General features: G+C 37.7%; 1 protein-coding gene across 1 annotated transcript in view; it reads left to right on the top strand.

Annotated features, from left to right (window-relative positions):
* LOC118378194 (actin-binding LIM protein 2-like) overlaps positions 1–16,505 on the top strand; it is a 93,304-nt gene extending 76,799 nt beyond the window's left edge. The window contains exons 16-20 of the mRNA XM_052460738.1: positions 2,327–2,383; positions 3,930–3,967; positions 13,166–13,280; positions 13,406–13,464; positions 16,428–16,505. Of these exons, the coding sequence (XP_052316698.1) occupies positions 2,327–2,383; positions 3,930–3,967; positions 13,166–13,280; positions 13,406–13,464; positions 16,428–16,505 (347 nt within the window). The remainder of the gene's footprint in view (positions 1–2,326; positions 2,384–3,929; positions 3,968–13,165; positions 13,281–13,405; positions 13,465–16,427) is intronic.
* Positions 16,506–21,145: the final 4,640 nt, after the last annotated feature.

The following is a 21,145-nucleotide window of genomic DNA, read 5'->3' as shown; positions in this document are numbered from 1 at the left end:
GTGATCCATTATATATTATATGTTGTGATCTATTATATACTATATGTTGAGGTATGTTGTGATCTATTATATACTATATGTTGTGATCTATTATATACTATATGTTGAGGTATGTTGTGATCTATTATATACTATATGTTGAGGTATGTTGTGATCTATTATATACTATATGTTGAGGTATGTTGTGATCTATTATATACTATATGTTGAGGTATGTTGTGATCTATTATATACTATATGTTGAGGTATGTTGTGATCTATTATATACTATATGTTGAGGTATGTTGTGATCTATTATATACTATATGTTGAGGTATGTTGTGATCTATTATATATTATATGTTGTGATCTATTATATACTATATGTTGAGGTATGTTGTGACCCATTATATATTATATGTTGTGATCTATTATATACTATATGTTGAGGTATGTTGTGATCTATTATATACTATATGTTGAGGTATGTTGTGACCTATTTATTATATACTATATGTTGAGGTATGTTGTGATCTATTATATACTATATGTTGAGGTATGTTGTGATCTATTATATACTATATGTTGAGGTATGTTGTGATCTATTATATACTATATGTTGAGGTATGTTGTGATCTATTATATACTATATGTTGAGGTATGTTGTGATCTATTATATACTATATGTTGAGGTATGTTGTGATCTATTATATACTATATGTTGAGGTATGTTGTGATCTATTATATACTATATGTTGAGGTATGTTGTGATCTATTATATACTATATGTTGAGGTATGTTGTGATCTATTATATACTATATGTTGAGGTATGTTGTGATCTATTATATACTATATGTTGAGGTATGTTGTGACCTATTATATACTATATGTTGAGGTATGTCTAAATCTGAATGCTGAATGTGTCTTCAGTTTCACAGGTTAATAGACATTTGTTAGGATCTCACCCACTAACACAGACATTGTATCAACATCCTCATATCCTCTTATTATGCAAATACATAGAACTTTTCTTGTTTAAATATTTAGTTACTGTGTATTTGTGTGTTTTCAAAAAATGCGGCTAAAATCAACGATTTCTATTGGAAGCTTTTGAAAGATTTTTCAAATAACTTCTATAAATATCCTACTACACCCTTTCAGTTTGTTTACCAACTCATAGAAGTAGTAGAAGAAGATATTGACTACTTTAAAATGGAGAGTCTACTGTCACAGACACAACGATGAGAAGTCTAAGTCTTTGACCCGGCATCATTGGATGTAACTGACTCTTTTCGTAACATCTCCTTTTGATCCATCCTGTTTCCATTGACTTTTACAGAGTCACTCAGCCATATGGAGAGAAAAAAAAGTCCCATACTTGGATGGAGTTGATGTAAATAAATGAACAAAGCAAAGTGATTATATACTTAATGTGTTTTCTAACCATTGTTTTTATGGTTTTCATATGTGTATTGTTCAGCGGTGCTGGCAGTGGCTGAAACAGGGTAGAAAATGACCCACATGTGTTGTATTTCATTCATTATTTATCCTAAAAAGATTTGTAGTTTAGTTAATGTATAGCAGTTGTTGCTAGCTAAGTGTCTCTGTCACTGAACGTTTGATGGACTGGGTCAGCTTGGAACAGGCATATTGTGTCAATTATGGGTAGAAAGAGTCACTTGCCCCATTTCTTTTATTGAATCAGTTGAGTTGAATCATTTGAGTTGAATCATTTGTGTTGAATCATTTGAGTTGAATCATTTGAATTTAATCATTTGAGTTGAATAATTTGAGTTGAATCATTTGAGTTGAATCATTTGAGTTGAATCATTTGAATTGAATCATGTGAATTGAATAATTTGAATTGAATCATTTGCCCTTTTATTTATTGTTTGATGATTGTATTTGTTTGTTATGCTTGTTATATTTGCTCTAGATGCAGTAATGAATGATGTGGAAAATATATAAAGATGTATATTATTCATGACTCTGCCATTAGTGCATTTATTGTTGGATACGACATTGAACAACAATTACCATTGTTCTGGGAATATCTTTCCATGGGTTTCAGCTTCACATTACCACAGGATCATTAAATGATCAAAATGACATGTTTTTGAATGTTGCAAGAATAATGACAACAAGTGATGATATGTGTGTCGTGCCAGTTCTAACTAAAATGGCATATGTCTCGCATCGAATCTACCATGAAGTATGCTGCCCCTATCGTTCCACTGCTTCTTAGACTATTCCATCCCTCAATTAACTCATGCTTCTTTTTCACCCTCTCTCTCTTTCTGTCTCTCTCATCCTGGGCTTCTTTCATTACTCTCCTCTCATCTTCAGAGACTAAGGTCAAGATAGATAATATCTATAGAAAACCCCCTATCTACAGACAGCATGGTACAGTTCACTCTCTTCCTCTACTTCCTGGTCTAACTTCCTGGTCTGGTCTCTGCACGATGTGTCGCATGACACCTGTCACCATACGCTCCTAGTAGAAATTGCCCGTAAACACAGATCTAGGATCAGCTTCCTCCTCCCACTCTAACCATTAGGGGGGGAACATGAAACGGATCTAAGATTAATGTCTATAGGGCAACTTCATCCTATTCCTTTCTATTTGACCCATGATTCTGTCCCATCTCCAGTCTTTTTCAACGGACAAGGCTTTAGAACTCAGGCAACAGAGTCACTGCAACCAATTCATGTAGCCATCTTGAAATGTGCAATAACGTTGTAGCATAGTGGGCTCCTGAGTGCTGAGTGCAAGAGGTGTCACCATAGTACCTGGTTCAAATCCAGGCTGAATCACATTTGGCCGGGGTAGACCCTCATTGTAAATAAGAATTTGTTCTTGACTGACTTGCCTAGTTAATGTATATATATATAAATGTATATAGTGGTCCATAACACACTGATGAGGTTAGGACCTATTTTGCTCCCTGTCTCAACTGTAGCCATATACAGGGACATGTGATCTAGTATCTAAAGTACAATCCACTTCATTGTTGCCTGAGTTGAAAGCCTGACATGAAAAACCCAAATGGCCATATTCAATATTTTACAACATATTTTAATAATATTTGATTCATCCTTTTCTGTTTCTTACACCTTTGTGATTATGTTTCGACTCATCCCTGACCGTACATGCCTGACCGTACCCATCTGAGTAGCTCATTGGTTCTACTAGTACATGTGTTGTGTCCATTGTGATTGGTCGAGAACATGTCTCACTTGGTGTTGTGGTGCTGATGGTGTCTTGGTCACTTCCTGTTCCACTTAACCCTTTGTGTATGTCGTGTTTCTATGTGTGAGTGTGTAGATGCCCAAAATCCCTTAGAATATAAGCATGCATGTGTTGTATAATCTTCTGTTTACACAATGAATGATTATTCTACAGCTCTTCAACATCTACAATACATATGAAATATGACTAAATCACAGCCATATGTAGAATGTGACATTACTCTCAATTTATGAGTAACAGTTTTCCGTTTAGTTTGTATATATATTCTAGCAGGCATGATCTCATGAACAAGAGCATGCATTTGCTTGTGTCATTTTCCTGTATTAAAAAAAACAACCTATTTGACCAGCTATTCCCAGTAAATAGGCACACTTTCTGTCTCATAAAATGGCCATTTGAGCAAACTGTTTAGTGCTAGTTGAATTCATACTATACATACGAGTAATAGTTAGCTATACAACAGTACTGTAACTATGCCATGACCCATTTGGAGATTCTCGACAGGCTGTCTCGTAATGATGATGTCATAGTGTGGAGTTGATTTATTGTAGGATGCAGTCTTTCTGTGCGTACTGTAATGTAAAGCTGGTAGACAGATGTGTGGTACGGCCCGGTACAGCGACTGTGATGTGACGGGTTCTACAGTAATGTAGTACAGCAGGAGTGTGGTTGGTAACATAATGTATGACTGTTTTACAGCCTCTAGAACTTCCTGGCAAGAAGGAGACGACATCAAGGTGAGGCGTCTGTCCGTCCGTCCGCCTGTCTGTCCGTCCGCCTGTCTGAACATCCATCTGCTCGTCTACTAACCTACATATGCATTTATTCATCCATCTACATACAGTATCTATCACTACATCCATCCATCTATATACAGTATCTATCACTACATCCATCTATATACAGTATCTATCACTACATTCATTCATCTACATACAGTATCTATCACTACATCCATCCATCTATATACAGTATCTATCACTACATCCATCCATCTATATACAGTATCTATCACTACATCCATCCATCTATATACAGTATCTATCACTACATCCATCCATCTACATACAGTATCTATCACTACATCCATCTATATACAGTATCTATCACTACATCATCCATCTATATACAGTATCTATCACTACATCATCCATCTATATACAGTATATATTACTACATCCATCTATATACAGTATCTATCACTACATCCATCCATCTATATACAGTATCTATCACTACATCCATCCATCTATATACAGTATCTATCACTACATCCATCCATCTACATACAGTATCTATCACTACATCCATCTATATACAGTATCTATCACTACATTCATTCATCTACATACAGTATCTATCACTACATCCATCTACATACAGTATCTATCACTACATCCATCTATATACATCCAGTATCTATCACTACATCCATCTATATACAGTATCTATCACTACATCCATCCATCTATATACAGTATCTATCACTACATTCATTCATCTACATACAGTATCTATCACTACATCCATCCATCTATATACAGTATCTATCACTACATTCATCCATCTACATACAGTATCTATCACTACATCCATCTATATACAGTATCTATCACTACATCATCCATCTACATACAGTATCTATCACTACATCCATCCATCTATATACAGTATATATCACTACATCCATCCATCTATATACAGTATCTATTACTACATCCATCTATATACAGTATCTATCACTACATCCATCCATCTATATACATTTACATTTTACATTTAAGTCATTTAGCAGACGCTCTTATCCAGAGCGACTTACAAATTGGTGCATTCACCTTATCCATCTATATACAGTATCTATCACTACATCATCCATCTATATACAGTATCTATCACTACATCCATCTATATACAGTATCTATCACTACATCCATCTATATACAGTATCTATCACTACATCCATCTACATACAGTATCTATCACTAAATCCATCTATATACAGTATCTATCACTACATCCATCTATATACAGTATCTATCACTACATCCATCTACATACAGTATCTATCACTACATCCATCTACATACAGTATCTATCACTACATCCATCCATCTACATACAGTATCTATCACTACATCCATCCAACTACATACAGTATCTATCACTACATCCATCCATCTACATACAGTATCTATCACTACATCCATCTACATACAGTATCTATCACTACATCCATCTATATACAGTATCTATCACTACATCATCCATCTACATACAGTATCTATCACTACATCCATCTATATACAGTATCTATCACTACATCATCCATCTACATACAGTATCTATCACTACATCCATCTATATACAGTATCTATCACTACATTCATTCATCTACATACAGTATCTATCACTACATCCATCCATCTATATACAGTATCTATCACTACATCCATCCATCTACATACAGTATCTATCACTACATCCATCTATATACAGTATCTATCACTACATCCATCCATCTACATACAGTATCTATTACTACATCCATCCATCTATATACAGTATCTATTACTACATCCATCTATATACAGTATATATCACTACATCCATCCATCTATATACAGTATCTATTACTACATCCATCTATATACAGTATCTATCACTACATCCATCCATCTATATACAGTATCTATCATTACATCCATCCATCTATATACAGTATCTATCACTACATCCATCTATATACAGTATCTATCACTACATCATCCATCTATATACAGTATCTATCACTACATCCATCCAACTACATACAGTATCTATCACTACATCCATCCATCTATATACAGTATCTATCACTACATCCATCTATATACAGTATCTATCACTACATCCATCTATATACAGTATCTATCACTACATCCATCTACATACAGTATCTATCACTACATCCATCTATATACAGTATCTATCACTACATCCATCTATATACAGTATCTATCACTACATCCATCTACATACAGTATCTATCACTACATCCATCCATCTATATACAGTATCTATCACTACATCCATCCAACTACATACAGTATCTATCACTACATCCATCCATCTACATACAGTATCTATCACTACATCCATCTACATACAGTATCTATCACTACATCATCCATCTACATACAGTACCTATCACTACATCCATCTATATACAGTATCTATCACTACATTCATTCATCTACATACAGTATCTATCACTACATCCATCCATATACAGTATCTATCACTACATTCATCCATCTACATACAGTATCTATCACTACATCCATCCATCTATATACAGTATCTATCACTACATCCATCTACATACAGTATCTATCACTACATCCATCTATATACAGTATCTATCACTACATCATCCATCTACATACAGTATATATCACTACATCCATCCATCTATATACAGTATCTATTACTACATCCATCTATATACAGTATCTATCACTACATCCATCCATCTATATACAGTATCTATCATTACATCCATCCATCTATATACAGTATCTATCACTACATCCATCTATATACAGTATCTATCACTACATCATCCATCTATATACAGTATCTATCACTACATCCATCTATATACAGTATCTATCACTACATCCATCTACATACAGTATCTATCACTACATCCATCTATATACAGTATCTATCACTACATCCATCTATATACAGTATCTATCACTACATCCATCTATATACAGTATCTATCACTACATCCATCCATCTATATACAGTATCTATCACTACATCCATCCAACTACATACAGTATCTATCACTACATCCATCCATCTATATACAGTATCTATCACTACATCCATCCATCTATATACAGTATCTATCACTACATCTATCCATCTATATACAGTATCTATCACTACATCCATCCATCTATATACAGTATCTATTACTACATCCATCTACATACAGTATCTATCACTACATCCATCCATCTACATACAGTATCTATCACTACATCCATCTATATACAGTATCTATCACTACATCATCCATCTATATACAGTATCTATCACTACATCATCCATCTATATACAGTATATATTACTACATCTATATACAGTATCTATCACTACATCCATCCATCTATATACAGTATCTATCACTACATCATCCATCTATATACAGTATATATTACTACATCCATCTATATACAGTATCTATCACTACATCCATCCATCTATATACAGTATCTATCACTACATCCATCCATCTATATACAGTATCTATCACTACATCCATCCATCTACATACAGTATCTATCACTACATCCATCTATATACAGTATCTATCACTACATCCATCCATCTATATACAGTATCTATCACTACATTCATTCATCTACATACAGTATCTATCACTACATCCATCCATCTATATACAGTATCTATCACTACATTCATCCATCTACATACAGTATCTATCACTACATCCATCTATATACAGTATCTATCACTACATCCATCCATCTATATACAGTATCTATCATTACATCCATCCATCTATATACATTTACATTTTACATTTATCTATCACTTTATCTAGACGCTATCTATCACAGATCATCACTATATACAGTATCTTCACTACATCCATCCATCTATATACAGTATCTATCACTACATCATCCATCTATATACAGTATCTATCACTACATCCATCTATATACAGTATCTATCACTACATCCATCTATATACAGTATCTATCACTACATCCATCTACATACAGTATCTATCACTACATCCATCTACATACAGTATCTATCACTACATCCATCCAACTACATACAGTATCTATCACTACATCATCCATCTACATACAGTATCTATCACTACATCCATCCATCTATATACAGTATCTATCACTACATCCATCTACATACAGTATCTATCACTACATCCATCTACATACAGTATCTATCACTACATCCATCCAACTACATACAGTATCTATCACTACATCCATCCATCTACATACAGTATCTATCACTACATCCATCTACATACAGTATCTATCACTACATCCATCTATATACAGTATCTATCACTACATCATCCATCTACATACAGTATCTATCACTACATCCATCTATATACAGTATCTATCACTACATCATCCATCTACATACAGTATCTATCACTACATCCATCTATATACAGTATCTATCACTACATTCATTCATCTACATACAGTATCTATCACTACATCCATCCATCTATATACAGTATCTATCACTACATCCATCCATCTATATACAGTATCTATCACTACATTCATCCATCTACATACAGTATCTATCACTACATCCATCTATATACAGTATCTATCACTACATCCATCCATCTACATACAGTATCTATTACTACATCCATCTATATACAGTATCTATTACTACATCCATCTATATACAGTATCTATCACTACATCCATCCATCTATATACAGTATCTATCATTACATCCATCCATCTATATACAGTATCTATCACTACATCCATCTATATACAGTATCTATCACTACATCCATCTATATACAGTATCTATCACTACATCCATCTACATACAGTATCTATCACTACATCCATCCATCTATATACAGTATCTATTACTACATCCATCTATATACAGTATCTATCACTACATCCATCCATCTATATACAGTATCTATATCTATCATTATCTATCCATCCATCTATATACAGTATCTATCACTACTTCCATCTACATACAGTATCTATCACTACATCCATCCATCTATATACAGTCTCTATCACTACATCCATCCATCTATATACAGTATCTATCACTACATCCATCCATCTATATACAGTATCTATCACTACATCCATCTATATACAGTATCTATCACTACATCCATCTATATACAGTATCTATCACTACATCCATCTACATACAGTATCTATCACTACATCCATCCATCTATATACAGTATCTATCACTACATCCATCTACATACAGTATCTATCACTACTTCCATCTACATACAGTATCTATCACTACATCCATCCATCTATATACAGTCTCTATCACTACATCCATCCATCTATATACAGTATCTATCACTACATCCATCCATCTATATACAGTATCTATCACTACATCATCCATCTATATACAGTATCTATCACTACATCCATCTACATACAGTATCTATCACTACTTCCATCTACATACAGTATCTATCACTACATCCATCTATATACAGTATCTATCACTACATTCATTCATCTACATACAGTATCTATCACTACATCCATCTATATACAGTATCTATCACTACATTCATTCATCTACATACAGTATCTATCACTACATCCATCCATATACAGTATCTATCACTACATTCATCCATCTACATACAGTATCTATCACTACATCCATCCATCTATATACAGTATCTATTACTACATCCATCTATATACAGTATCTATCACTACATCCATCCATCTATATACAGTATCTATCATTACATCCATCCATCTATATACAGTATCTATCACTACATCCATCTATATACAGTATCTATCACTACATCATCCATCTATATACAGTATCTATCACTACATCCATCTATATACAGTATCTATCACTACATCCATCTACATACAGTATCTATCACTACATCCATCCATCTATATACAGTATCTATCACTACATCTATCCATCTATATACAGTATCTATCACTACATCCATCCATCTATATACAGTATCTATTACTACATCCATCTACATACAGTATCTATCACTACATCCATCCATCTATATACAGTATCTATCACTACATCCATCCATCTATATACAGTATCTATTACTACATCCATCTACTATATACAGTATCTATCACTACATCCATCCATCTATATACAGTATCTATCACTACATCCATCCATCTATATACAGTATCTATCACTACATCCATCCAACTACATACAGTATCTATCACTACATCCATCCATCTACATACAGTATCTATCACTACATCCATCTATATACAGTATCTATTACTACATCCATCCATCTATATACAGTATCTATCATTACATCCATCCATCTACATACAGTATCTATCACTACATCCATCTATATACAGTATCTATCACTATCATCCATCTATATACAGTATCTATCACTACATCCATCTATCTACATACAGTATCTATCATCATCCTTCTGTAGCTCAGTTGGTAGAGCATGGCGCCATCCATCTAACGCTATCAGGGTAGTCTATATACAGTTCTATCACTACATCCATCCATCTATATACTATCACTGTATGCACACATGATCTATATGTATCTATCACTTTCCATCTATATAAAAGCGTCTATCAACATCCATCCATAGTATAGTTATAGTATATATTATACAGTATCTATCACTACATCCATCCATCTATATACAGTATCTATCACTACATCCATCTACATACAGTATCTATCACTACTTCCATCTACATACAGTATCTATCACTACATCCATCCATCTATATACAGTCTCTATCACTACATCCATCCATCTATATACAGTATCTATCACTACATCCATCCATCTATATACAGTATCTATCACTACATCCATCTATATACAGTATCTATCACTACATCCATCCATCTATATACAGTATCTATCACTACATCCATCCATCTACATACAGTATCTATCACTACATCCATCCATCCATCTATATACACTATCTATCACTACATCCATCCATCTATATACAGTATCTATCACTACATCCATCTAGTGGTCCTTCTACATACAGTATCTATCAGCTCAGTATATACAGTATCTATCATGGCGCTCTATATACGCCAGGGTATGGGTTACAGTATCTATCACTACATCCATCTATATACGTAGAATGTATCCATCTACATGACTGTCAAGTCGCTTTCTATAAAAGCGTCTATCACTAAATCCATCTATATAGTATCTATATAGTCCATATATTATACAGTATCTATCACTACATCCATCCATCTATATACAGTATCTATCACTACATCCATCTACATACAGTATCTATCACTACTTCCATCTACATACAGTATCTATCACTACATCCATCCATCTATATACAGTCTCTATCACTACATCCATCCATCTATATACAGTATCTATCACTACATCCATCCATCTATATACAGTATCTATCACTACATCCATCCATCTATATACAGTATCTATCACTACATCCATCCATCTACATACAGTATCTATCACTACATCCATCCATCCATCTATATACACTATCTATCACTACATCCATCCATCTATATACAGTATCTATCACTACATCCATCCATCTATATACAGTATCTATCACTACATCCATCCATCTACATACAGTATCTATCACTACATCCATCCATCTATATACAGTATCTATCACTACATCCATCCATCTATATACAGTATCTATCACTACATCATCCATCTATATATAGTATCTATCACTACATCCATCCATCTATATACAGTATCTATCACTACATCCATCCATCTATATACAGTATCTATCACTACATCCATCCATCTATATACAGTATCTATCACTACATCCATCCATCTACATACAGTATCTATCACTACATCCATCCATCTATATACAGTATCTATCACTACATCCATCCATCTATATACAGTATCTATCACTACATCCATCCATCTATATACAGTATCTATCACTACATCCATCCATCTACATACAGTATCTATCACTACATCCATCCATCTACATACAGTATCTATCACTACATCCATCCATCTATATACAGTATCTATCACTACATCCATCCATCTATATACAGTATCTATCACTACATCATCCATCTATATATAGTATCTATCACTACATCCATCCATCTATATACAGTATCTATCACTACATCCATCCATCTATATACAGTATCTATCACTACATCCATCCATCTATATACAGTATCTATCACTACATCCATCCATCTACATACAGTATCTATCACTACATCCATCCATCTATATACAGTATCTATCACTACATCCATCTATATACAGTATCTATCACTACATCCATCCATCTATATACAGTATCTATCACTACATCCATCCATCTATATACAGTATCTATCACTACATCCATCCATCTATATACAGTATCTATCACTACATCCATCCATCTACATACAGTATCTATCACTACATCCATCCATCTATATACAGTATCTATCACTACATCCATCCATCTATATACAGTATCTATCACTACATCCATCTATATACAGTATCTATCACTACATCCATCCATCTATATACAGTATCTATCACTACATCCATCCATCTATATACAGTATCTATCACTACATCCATCCATCTATATACAGTATCTATCACTACATCCATCCATCTACATACAGTATCTATCACTACATCCATCCATCTACATACAGTATCTATCACTACATCCATCTATATACAGTATCTATTACTACATCCATCCATCTATATACAGTATCTATCACTACATCCATTTACATACTAGAATCTATCACTACATCCATCCATCTACATACAGTATCTATCACTACATCCATCTATATACAGTATCTATCACTACATCCATCCATCTATATACAGTATCTATCACTACATCCATCCATCTATATACAGTATCTATCACTACATCCATCCATCTACATACAGTATCTATCACTACATCCATCCATCTACATACAGTATCTATCACTACATCCATTTACATATAGAATCTATCACTAGATCCATCCATCCATCAACATATAGTATCTATCACTACATCCGTCCATTCATCCATCTCACTGTCAATCTCTTTACGTAGACAAGGACCAGTTGGATGATCTTGAAGAGTGAGATAGACGGCGAGCCCCTCCCAGAGTACCTGCTGGACCCCAGGAAGTCTACCTGCAGCCTGCCCACTGACACCTCCCGGACCAGTGAGTAGCCAATCAGTGGTCAAACCTTACTTGAAGGCAGGGGCTCAACCAGTGCATTACCTTCAGGTTAATATAGTAGCAAATGGGTTTTTATAGATGACAGATATGTGTTTCTTTCCTTACAGACTTCCCATACAATAAGTGTGCTTCCCTGCCAGGATATGGAAGGAATGGCATGTACAAGGTACGTTGTCGTACTCAAAGACTGTAAAGTGAACACAGGCTTCTATGATTGTGAGGAAAGTAACATAGAAATGCACTATGTGACCTACTACTGATCAGTACTGTCACATTGGTTCAGCAGGTTCACATCTCACTGCCAGCGCCTCGTGTAGCGTGTCGAGTGCCATCATCGCAATTCACGTACACTGCCTCTCTCTCTCCTTCATGAGGAATAGTACCCTACTGTATTGTTGACTGTATGTTTGTTTTACTCCATGTGTAACTCTGTCGTTGTATGTGTCGAACTGCTTTGCTTTATCTTGGCCAGGTCGCAATTGTAAATGAGAACTTGTTCTCAACTTGCTTACCTGGTTAAATAAAGGTGAAGTGAAATAAAATAAAATAAATAAACACACACACACACACACACACACACACACACACACACACACACACACACACACACACACACACACACACACACACACACACACACACACACACACACACACACACACACACACACACACACACACACACACACACACTCACAATCACACATTTGCACCAGGTGGCTTCACACTCCGATGACACAATGTGATACCCCAATTATATGTAAGCGTCAATAAGGGCAGACCGGCGGAGGGGGTGTGGTTTTGGCATCTCTAATGAGGGAGTGGGCATCTGGCAGGGGGACAGTCAGTTAGGTCCTGTCCCAGCCAGGCGTTTGATTCGATGTGTCCTCTTGACACTTGAAGACGGTGCCGACAGACATGGCAGCTCTGCTTCCAGCTCCTAAGAAACTTTGCCCTTTTTGTTGTTGTTGATATTTCTTACATTATTAGAGTACAGAATGTTTTTTTTGTGTTTCTAAATTCCGTTATTTTACTTTTAGATTTGTGTGTATTGTTAGATATTGTTAGATATTACTGCACTGTTGGAGATAGGAACACAAGCATTTCGCTACACCGGCAATAAAATCAGCTAATTATGTGTATGCGACCAATCAAATTTGATTTGATTCCAAACGAGCTCAGTGAGGGAATGGAAAACTCCCTCAAAAATGGAAATGGGGTGTGGCTGTCGCCATACCGACGGGTTTAGTCAAGCGTGCTAACGATTATAACTCCTTTAAAGAGAGATGGTGATTGGTCTGTAGGCATCTCTCGGCTCACCTCTCATTAAATAAGGTGCCGTGCTGATTGATGTGAGAAGGGCGGGCCAACCGGGTGCAGTGTTTGATTTAACCACCAGGTGGTAATGTTTATCGCCTTTTCTGTCATCGAGGGTGAGTGAGTGAGTTATGGCCGAGGGAAAGTGAAGTTCATCTCAAAAATAGGCTGAATTGGTCTGTGTCTCAATAGTTGAGCTGACTTTCTATCCTTGTGTCCTGTGTCCTTTTCTCCAGGATCACTGAGCTAGCAGCCTTATGATAGTTGAAAGCAATAGATGTAAACCTATACAATAGATGTAAACCTATACGGGGTGGCAGGTAGCCTAGTGTTTAGAGCGTTGGGCCTGTAACTGAAAGCTTGCTAGATCAAATCCCCGAGCTGACAAGGTATTTATCTGTCGTTCTTCCCCTGAACAAGGCAGGTAACCCACTGTTCCCCAGTAGGCCGTCATTGTAAATAAGAATTTGTTCTTAACTGACTTGCCTAGTATTGTTTCAGTTGTAAGATGTGATTAGGAAAGGAAGCTATTTCCCTTATCAACATAGGAAGGTTGGGTGTTTTTTTCAACTTTTGGGCCGGGAAATCATGTTTTACAGCTTTCTTATCAGATTCCATGTAGGCCTATCACTCGTTACCACTGACTGTACAGATTGACATTAGGAGAAAGAGTTTATTATGATGGTTGTGCTTCCACTGAGGGGGTTTAGTCTAACCTTAATGGTGTGTTATTGCTGTTTATGTGTTTGTTGAAGTATGGGGTTGGGGTAGACAGAGGGGTGAAATAGTTTAGCAGGAAATGAGAAATGTGGACCGTATCAGACCCCAGTAGCGTGTTACACTGAATACGTTAATTCTGCAACCGGATTGGCTGTTACTCCTCGCCAGCCAATGCCTGTGGCAGCTGAGGCAGAGACAATGTATGGCTATTATGGAGGGGGGGGGGGGGCTAAAGGAGTAGTCCACTATTTTACAACTTGATGTTAGATGGCTCCTCACCCTGAAAGTAGTCTGTAGGCCAAGAGAAAATGTAATCCAGGGTTCAGTTTTCTTTAAAACAGCCACTACAAACTTCAGCTAACCTTAACCACCAAAAGATACATGGAAGTGATGGGAGCATGTGCTACAAAATGATGTTGAAAACACCTGAAATCAATTCAAATCAACTCCATATGAATCACGTCCATTGATTTAATGAGCTGAGGATGGAGAAGTTGTTTTTTCTGAACGTCTTCCTTTCTGTCCCACCCTGAGAAACACTAGAGATTCAGTTACATTGAGACTGGGACCTGAACTAAACCAGAACGAAGGCACTGTAGCTAAGCCAGTTCCTCTAAACTCCATCAATACATTGTAATATTTCTGAAACCAGATTTGAGTCCGTGGGAGAAGTCTGCAGTTGAGAATGTGTGTGAGTCAACCTCCCTGTGATTATAGCGACCTTCGGACAGACATATTTTGTATCATTTCTCCTTGACCCAAAGAGAAAAGGAACGTAGAGAAAAACAAATCTGTTCTTTGTTACTGCACGGTACAGTACACGCATGATGTCTGGAAACTGTCAAATACAACCAGATGGAGTTAGGTGTTTTGACCTTGTCTGTTTTTAGTCTAAACCGACTCTGTGTGTGTGTGTGTGTGTGTGTGTGTGTGTGTGTGTGTGTGTGTGTGTGTGTGTGTGTGTGTGTGTGTGTGTGTGTGTGTGTGTGTGTGTGTGTGTGTGTGTGTGTGTGTGTGTGTGTGTGTGTGTGTGTGTGTGTGTGTGTGTGTGTGTGTGTGTTTCCGTGCGCGCGTGCATGTCCGTCCTCCCCAGGAGGTTGCCGACCATGTTGAGGTTGACCCAGACCAGCAGGACTCCCACAGCTGGGGAGGAATGAGAGGTAGGACCTAGATCTACAATACTAGATCTGTTAGCTCATTGATGCCATGTTGAAAAAGGTTGACCCTAGATCTACAATACTTCACATACAACACCCGTTCTGCCAGTCACATTCTGTTAAAAGTCCCCAAGCACACACATCCCTGGGTCGCTCCTCTTTTCAGTTCGCTGCAACTAGCGACTGGAACGAGCTGCAACAAACACTCAAACTGGATAGTTTTATCTCCATCTCTCCATTCAAAGACTCAAACATGGACACTCTCACTGACAGTTGTGGCTGTTTTGCGTGATGTATTGTTGTCTCTACTTTCTTGCCCTTTGTGCTGTTGTCTGTGCCCAATAATGTTTGTGCCATATTTTGTGTTGCTACCATGTTGTGCTACTGCCATGTTGTGTTGCTACCATGTTGTTGCCATGTTGTGTTGCTACCATGTTGTTGCCATGTTGTGTTGCTACCATGTTGTTGCCATGTTGTTGCCATGTTGTGTTGCTGCCATGTTGTTGTCATGTTGTGTTGCTACCATGTTGTTGCCATGTTGTGTTGCTACCATGTTGTTGCCATGTTGTGTTGCTACCATGTTGTTGCCATGTTGTGTTGCTACCATGTTGTTGTCATGTGTTGCTGCCATGTTGTTGTCATGTTGTGCTGCTACCATGTTGTTGCCATGTTGTGTTGCTACCATGTTGTTGTCATGTGTTGCTGCCATGTTGTTGTCATGTTGTGCTGCTACCATGTTGTTGCCATGTTGTGTTGCTACCATGTTGTTGCCATGTGTTGCTGCCATGTTGTTGTCATGTTGTGCTGCTACCATGTTGTTGCCATGTTGTGTTGCTACCATGTTGTTGTCATGTGTTGCTGCCATGTTGTTGTCATGTTGTGTTGCTACCATGTTGTTGTCATGTGTTGCTGCCATGTTGTTGTCATGTTGTGCTGCTACCATGTTGTTGTCATGTTGTGTTGCTACCATGTTGTTGTCATGTGTTGCTGCCATGTTGTTGTCATGTTGTGCTGCTACCATGTTGTTGTCATGTGTTGCTGCCATGTTGTTGTCATGTTGTGCTGCTACCATGTTGTTGTCATGTTGTGCTGCTACCATGTTGTTGTCATGTGTTGCTGCCATGTTGTTGTCATGTGTTGCTGCCATGTTGTTGTCATGTGCTGCTACCATGTTGTTGTCATGTGTTGCTGCCATGTTGTTGTCATGTTGTGCTGCTACCATGTTGTTGTCATGTGTTGCTGCCATGTTGTTGTCATGTTGTGCTGCTACCATGTTGTTGTCATGTTGTGCTGCTACCATATTGTTGTCATGTTGTGTTGCTACCATGCTGTGTTGTCATTTGTTGCTGCCATGTTGTTGTCATTTGTTGCTGCTGCTACCATGTTGTTGTCATGTAGTGTTGCTGCCATGTTGTTGTCATGTTGTTGTCATGTTGTGCTGCTGCCATGTTGTTGTCATGTGTGCTGCTACCATGTTGTTGTCATGTTGTGTTGCTGCCATGTTGTTGCCATGTGTTGCTGCCATGTTGTTGTCATGTTGTGCTGCTGCCATGTTGTTGCCATGTTGTGTTGCTGCCATGTTGTTGTCATGTTGTTGCTGCCATGTTGTTGCCATGTTGTGTTGTTACCATGTTGTTGTCATGTGTTGCTGCCATGTTGTTGTCATGTTGTTGCCATGTTGTGTTGCTGCCATGTTGTTGTCATGTTGTGCTGCTACCATGTTGTTGTTGTTGCCATGTTGTTGCTGCCATGTTGTTGTCATGTTGTGTGCTACCATGTTGTTGCCATGTTGTTGTCATGTTGCTGCTACCATGTTGTTGCCATCATGTTGTTTGCTGCCATGTTGTTGTCATGTTGTTGTCATGCTACCATGTTGTTGTCATGTTGTGTTGCTGCCATGTTGTTGCCATGTTGTTGTCATGTTGTGTTGCTGCCATGTTGTTGTCATGTTGTTGCCATGCTACCATATTGTTGTCATGTTGTGTTGCTGCCATGCTGTGTTGTCATTTTGTGCTACCATGTTGTTGCCATGTTATTGTCATGTTGTGTTGCTGCCATGTTGTTGCCATGTTGTTGTCATGTTGTGTTGCTGCCATGTTGTTGCCATGTTGTGTTGCTGCCATGTTGTTGTCATGTTGTGTTGCTGCCATGTTGTTGTCATGTTGTGTTGCTGCCATGTTGTTGTCATGTTGTGTTGCTGCCATGTTGTTGCCATGTTGTGTTGTTGCCATGTTGTTGTCATGTTGTGTTGCTGCCATGTTGTTGCCATGTTGTTACCATGTTGTGTTGCTACCATGCTGTGTTGTCATGTGTTGCTGCCTTGCTATGTTATTGTCTTAGGTCTCTCGTTATGTAGTGTTGTGTTGTCTCTGTTGTCGTGATGTGTGTTTTGTCCTATACTGTGTATATATCATTTATTTTATCCCAGTCCCCGTCCCTGCAGGAGGCGTTTGGCCTGTTCCGAGGCCGTCATTGTAAATAAGAATTTGTTCTTAACTGACTTGCCTAGTTAATTTAAAGTTAAATTAAAATAAATTAAATGCACTTTTAATGGGAAGCAGTTCAGGTGGACGGGTTTTCACTCAAGGGTGCTGAAGCCACATCCTTTTGCCTAATGAGTTACATCAGTGTGAGTCACCGCTCCAGAGCTGTCTGCCTCAGCATGCTCCTGCTATACCTCAGCCAGAGAGCACACACAGTGCCAAGCCTGTAAAAGCATAGTTTCACAGAGTCTGTGTGTGTGTGTGTGTTGGGGGGGGGGTGTTTTGTGTCAGTGGGAGAGAGTGGGTCCCAGGCTTTTTTAAAGCCTTTGACGTACTGAGCTGGAACACAATATATCTCATAAGTTATTAAAATAATCACTTTCATTTGCATCTATGTATTTTATTTGTGCTGTAATTGATTTGCTCTTTTATGGTAGTTTTCATACTGAAATAATTACACAGTCATTAATCTGACATTTCTCTCTCTCTTTCTCCCTCTTTTTCACTCTTTCCTTTTTCCTCTCCTCCAGAGTACAAGGTGAGGGTCAATGTTTCACATCATGTTAGCGTCATGTGTTTGGCAAATACACTTTGATATCTTTGGCTAAATCTATTGTAGATTACATTATCTCTCTCCCCAGGCTGGCTGTACTGTTAAATAGCTGACAGCGTGTGTTTTTTCATGTGTGCATGTGTTCCTTCCAGGTGTACCCCTATGAGGTGCTGTCTGTGACACACAGGGTGAGGGTGAAGCTACCCAGAGATGTGGACCGTACCAGACTGGAGGTGAGAAGCCATCATATCCCCCCATCCTTCTTTATTTCTCTCTCTGCCTCTATCTCACTCTCTACCTTAGGGCAAATATATTTTCTCTTTTCTCTAGCTCTACCCCTCCCTCTCTTTCCCCCTCTCTCTATTCCTACTCCCTCCCTCCCTCTGTCCTGTGAGACTCCAGTCTCCAGTCCTGTGGTGATCTGGTTATGAATCCTACCATCCTACAGGGAGACTGAGACGAGCTCTTACACAGCGCTCCAGAACCTCAGCGTGTGTGTTCTCCACCGGCCTCTCATCACGTTGTCCCAATGTTGTGAGAGTAGCGTTGTGGCAACGTTGACGGCCTGCTCCCCTAGCATCACACTGACTTATAAACTAGTGATTTATCATGCCGTATATCACCCCTAAACTTTCTCCCTCTGTGTGTGTGTGTGTGTGTGTGTGTGTGTGTGTGTGTGTGTGTGTGTGTGTGTGTGTGTGTGTGTGTGTGTGTGTGTGTGTGTGTGTGTGTGTGTGTGTGTGTGTGTGTGTGTGTGTGTGTGTGTGTGTATTATGATGATAATGGCACCGTTTTACGGGCTCCAAACCAACTGCTAGTTTTTTTGTTTTTTTTCACGTTGTTTGTAACTTATTTTGTACATAATGTTGCTGATACCGTCTCTTATGACCGAAAAGAGCTTCTGGACATCAGAATAGTGATTACTCACCTTGAATTTTAAAAGTCTAATTGATCATTAGAAAACCCTTTTGCAATTATGTTAGCACCGCTGAAAACTGTTGTTCTGTTTAAAGAAGCAATACAACTGGCCTTCTTTAGGCTAGTTGAGTATCTGGAGCATCAGCATTTGTGGGTTCGATTACAGGCTCAAAATGGCCATAAACAAAGACCTTTCTTCTGAAACTCGTCAGCCTATTCTTGTTCTGAGAAATGAAGGCTATTCCTTGCGAGAAATTGCCAAGAAACTGAAGATCTTATACAACGCTGTGTACTTCTCCCTTCACAAAACATCAAAAACTGTCTGTAAACAGAGTAGAAAGAGGAGTGGGAGGCCCCGGTGCACAACTGAGCAAGAGAACAAGTACATTAGAGTGTCAAGTTTGAGAAACAGACGGCTCACAAGTCCTCAACTGGCAGCTTCATTAAAATAGTACCTGCAAAACACCCGTCTCAACGTCAACAGTGAAGAGGCGACTCCGGGATGCTGGCCTTCAAGGCAGAGTTGCAAAGAAAAAGCCATATCTCAGACTGGCCAATAAAAATAACCCACAGAGAACTCTGGACAGAGAACTCTGCCTAGAAGGCCAGCATCCCGGAGTTGCCTCTTCACTGTTGACATTGAGACTGGACAGAGAACTCTGCCTAGAAGGCCAGCATCCCGGAGTCGCCTCTTCACTGT

Source organism: Oncorhynchus keta, chromosome 13 (assembly GCF_023373465.1).
Source record: "Oncorhynchus keta strain PuntledgeMale-10-30-2019 chromosome 13, Oket_V2, whole genome shotgun sequence".
NCBI lineage: Eukaryota > Metazoa > Chordata > Actinopteri > Salmoniformes > Salmonidae > Oncorhynchus > Oncorhynchus keta.
This window is presented reverse-complemented; position numbering and strand designations above follow the sequence as displayed.